Genomic DNA, 3,440 nt, shown 5'->3' on the forward strand with positions numbered 1-3,440 from the left:
TCCTTTCGAGAGAGGGCGCTGCACCAGCGAGAGAATGGGGCGGGGGTTGGGGGACGCCAGAGGTAAGCGGAACCTGCAAGCTGGGGTCTTCCCCGCCCGGGTCAGCGGGGGCCGTCCCGGGATAGTCTAAGGCGCCTATTAATACCAGCCCCCGGGGCGGCGTAGCACTGCGCAGGCGCTGGCTGGTTCCGCAGGCGCGCGGGGTGCGCGCGCGAGCGAGGGATTCCCTCTGACGTCATTGCTAGGATACCAAACAAACAGTCGGCCGCGCCGGCAGAGCTCCTTATATGGCTAATTGCGTCAAAGGAACTCCGGGAAGGCGGGGTCTGGATCCCCCCCGCGAGTCACCTAGAAAGCAGCCCCTGAGACCTCCAAGGCTGCGAGGGTCATGCAGGTGATCAGATTGAGGCTAGGGCAGACCTCTTGCTGAACCACGTGGGGTTTGGTTTAGGAGGGACGGAGATATCTAGAAGTTTGTAGCGAGCGGGAGGGTGACGTAAGCAAGGAGGCGGGTCTAGGCACATAAATACAAGCTGGCGGCTCTGGGCTTCATTCATAAGACTGAGAGCTACGGCCGCGACGGGGACACGCGGAGCCGGGACTCGGGGACTTGATTATTGTGGTTCTTCTTCTTGGCGGCTGTAAAATTTGGTTTCTTTCTTTTCCGGAAAGGAAGGTTTTGGACGGATTCTTCTAGATATTTCTTCGTTTTATTTTGGAAGCCTGACTTACTTTTTTCGTCTTCTTTATTACTCCCCTCCCCCCGTGAGACCTGCTGGGCGCGTGGAGGAGAACCTACTTGAAGAATATTCTGCACAGCGGACAGCACTTTTCGCCTTTGAGGGAGCGATCCTCCCCTCGCTCCTGGGTCCTACGGAACCTGGACTTTCAGGAGGCACAGCGGCCTCCTGTGGGGGCTTGGGCACAGCGGAACGACTGCACAGAAACTTTGCCATTGTTGGAGCGGGACGCTGTCCACTCCCCGAGCTTTCCTGGACAGCACACTTTGGGGACGCGCTCGGCTTACCCCGGACTCGCACCTTGCCTCTCCTACCCGGCCATAGCCTTGGCTTCCCGGCGACCTCAGCGTGGTCACAGGGGCCCCCCTGTGCCCAGGGAAATGTTTCAGGCTTTCCCTGGAGACTACGACTCCGGCTCCCGGTGCAGCTCCTCACCCTCCGCCGAGTCTCAGTATCTGTCTTCAGTGGACTCCTTCGGCAGTCCACCTACCGCCGCCTCCTCCCAGGTAAGTTCTGGAGGGCAGGGGCGCTGCTTTGTCGGTTTTAATGTTTAAGTCATGAGTGGAGTGAGCTACGCCATCCCCCTAAATAAAGTCGCGCCAAAACTGAGGATCCGAGAGAGAATAGAGGACTTTGTAAACTGCAGAGTCGGGAGATGTTTGCCATAGGTTGCGTGCGTGGAGCAAACGTAGCTGGATAAGCTCTGGAGTGAAATGTGGAGGGAGGAGGGGAGTGCGCCTCTCAGTGCAACGTGTATGCCTTTGGAAGGACAGAACTTTTCGCTAGCTCCGAGACTGCTCCCCCACCCCGGCTCCCCGGCTCAGTTCCCCAACCTGAAGCAGGCAGTTAGGCAGGTGGGGAAAATTCCGAGGAAGCTTCCAGTAGCCTGCTCTCCTTCCCTCCTCCTTCAGAGCACTGACTCCGGCGCCGGGCCGCCCTCCACCCAGCGGGAAGGCAGGCCTCGAACCCTAGGTAGAGCTGCCTCCGCCTCCTGCGCGGAGACGTAACGGGGGACCCGTGCGTAACGGCTGACGCTGTGGAATCCTCCGTCTGACGCGGGGCACGCACAGCGCGCGGCGCCCCCTTCGTCCGCCCCGCCCCTGACGTCCCAGGAGCGTTCTATTTTGGAACGCCGGGGCCACGTTGCTAAGGGAGGGGGCAGCTCATCATTCCGATTGGCCGCCGCAACGCAGGCTTTGGCCAATCAACTTTCCCTTCCTATTTGTAGAGCGCCGTTCCCTTCCTCCTCTCTGTCCCCGGTCCTCCGCGCTTAGGTCTGGTTTACGGGCCTCTAGAGGCAGAGCGAGGAGATTCCTGTCTCGACCAAAGCGACTATTTGACCCAATGGGTCCGCAAGGACCTTGCGGGAATCTGGTTTCTGGGCTCTCAGAGGCAGGGAGTGTCTGTTTGTATGCCGGGGTTTCTTCGGGAGACATGGTGGCTTACGCCTTCTTCTTCAGCCACATACGGACAGAGGCTCGCTCCCTCTGCGCCGGATGCCCGGTCCCTCCTGTGTGTCCGAAGATAAGCCTGTTGCCGCTAACCAGAGGAGACCCAGCCAGGTGGTCTCCGGGAGCCCCGCCCCCTCTGGGTTCCCAGGATGCCGATTGGCCGGCGAGCCAGCCCTTCCCTCACCACGCCCCCTTGAGAGTAGTTAAGCCTTCAGAGCTGTTTCAGGATTCCGTTTGCGGGTGGGGGGAGACGCGCCCTGCTCGGGCCTGGGGGCTTAGGTCCTACACCATTCGTCCTCTGCGACAGTCCGAGGGGGCCCGGGTGGTCACTTTTTGCTACCTATCCGTTCGCCCTAACCTGTCACTTGCTATTCTCACTGGGGGAGAGACAGTTACTTGAAACGTTGTTCTAAACTCCTAGACCAGTTCCCCAACACCCCCTTAGCTGGGACCCCAGACCCTGCACAGGACCTTGCACAGAGGGGTGTGTGTGTATGAGTGTGAGTGTGGAGAAAGGCTTGGCCTAAGGCCTCTCCCTCTCCCTCCCTTTGCCTCTGGGGTGGGGGTGGGGTGTTGTGGCTGTGGCTCCGTCCCGGGGATTCTGTCACCCGGCTGTGTCCAGCCTCCTCCCCGCCCCCTACACCTAAGAGTCACCAACCCAGGGTGTGATTCACCACCCGCTGGAACCGTGCAACCTTTCCCCGAGGAAGAAGGAGGAGGTAGAAGCCAGTTGAGCAGAAATCCTCTCATTAACCACTGCGTCACGGTGTAGTGGAAGGGTGGGTGTTGTGGCTTTTTGCCTGTGACACACACATCCACACCCGCTCGCCCTGTGCTCACTCACGGGGTCGGTGTGTGTTATGTGTGTTGGGCGTGTGTGTGTCGGTGTCTTTGTTTGTGTGTCTACGCCTGTGTGTGTATGTGTCACCCCGTAGGAGTGCGCCGGTCTCGGGGAAATGCCCGGTTCCTTCGTGCCCACGGTCACCGCGATCACAACCAGCCAGGACCTCCAGTGGCTCGTGCAACCCACCCTCATCTCTTCCATGGCCCAGTCCCAGGGGCAGTCTCTGGCCTCCCAGCCCCCGGCTGTCGACCCCTACGACATGCCAGGAACCAGCTACTCCACTCCAGGCCTAAGTGGCTACAGCAGTGGCGGAGCTGGTGGCAGTGGTGGGCCTTCCACCAGTGGAACAGCCAGGGGACCGGGGCCTGCCCGCCCAGCTCGAGCCCGGGCTAGAAGACCCCGAGA

General features: G+C 60.4%; 1 protein-coding gene across 6 annotated transcripts in view; it reads left to right on the plus strand.

Annotated features, from left to right (window-relative positions):
• The first annotated feature begins 391 nt into the window (after positions 1–391).
• The window catches only part of FOSB (FosB proto-oncogene, AP-1 transcription factor subunit), a 7,036-nt gene continuing 3,987 nt past the window's right edge, over positions 392–3,440 (plus strand). Inside the window, exons 1-2 of one of the 6 annotated variants that reach the window (XM_027766972.1) lie at positions 392–1,246; positions 3,127–3,352. In XM_027766972.1, the coding sequence (XP_027622773.1) occupies positions 1,121–1,246; positions 3,127–3,352 (352 nt within the window). In that variant the 5' untranslated portion in view covers positions 392–1,120. Of the gene's footprint in view, positions 1,247–2,200; positions 3,377–3,440 lie in introns of all 6 variants that reach the window. The other 5 variants (XM_027766975.1, XM_027766971.1, XM_027766966.1 and 2 more) reach the window with 5 other exon arrangements.

Source organism: Tupaia chinensis, unplaced genomic scaffold (genome assembly GCF_000334495.1).
Source record: "Tupaia chinensis unplaced genomic scaffold, TupChi_1.0 Scaffold000067_1, whole genome shotgun sequence".
Classification (NCBI taxonomy): domain Eukaryota; kingdom Metazoa; phylum Chordata; class Mammalia; order Scandentia; family Tupaiidae; genus Tupaia; species Tupaia belangeri.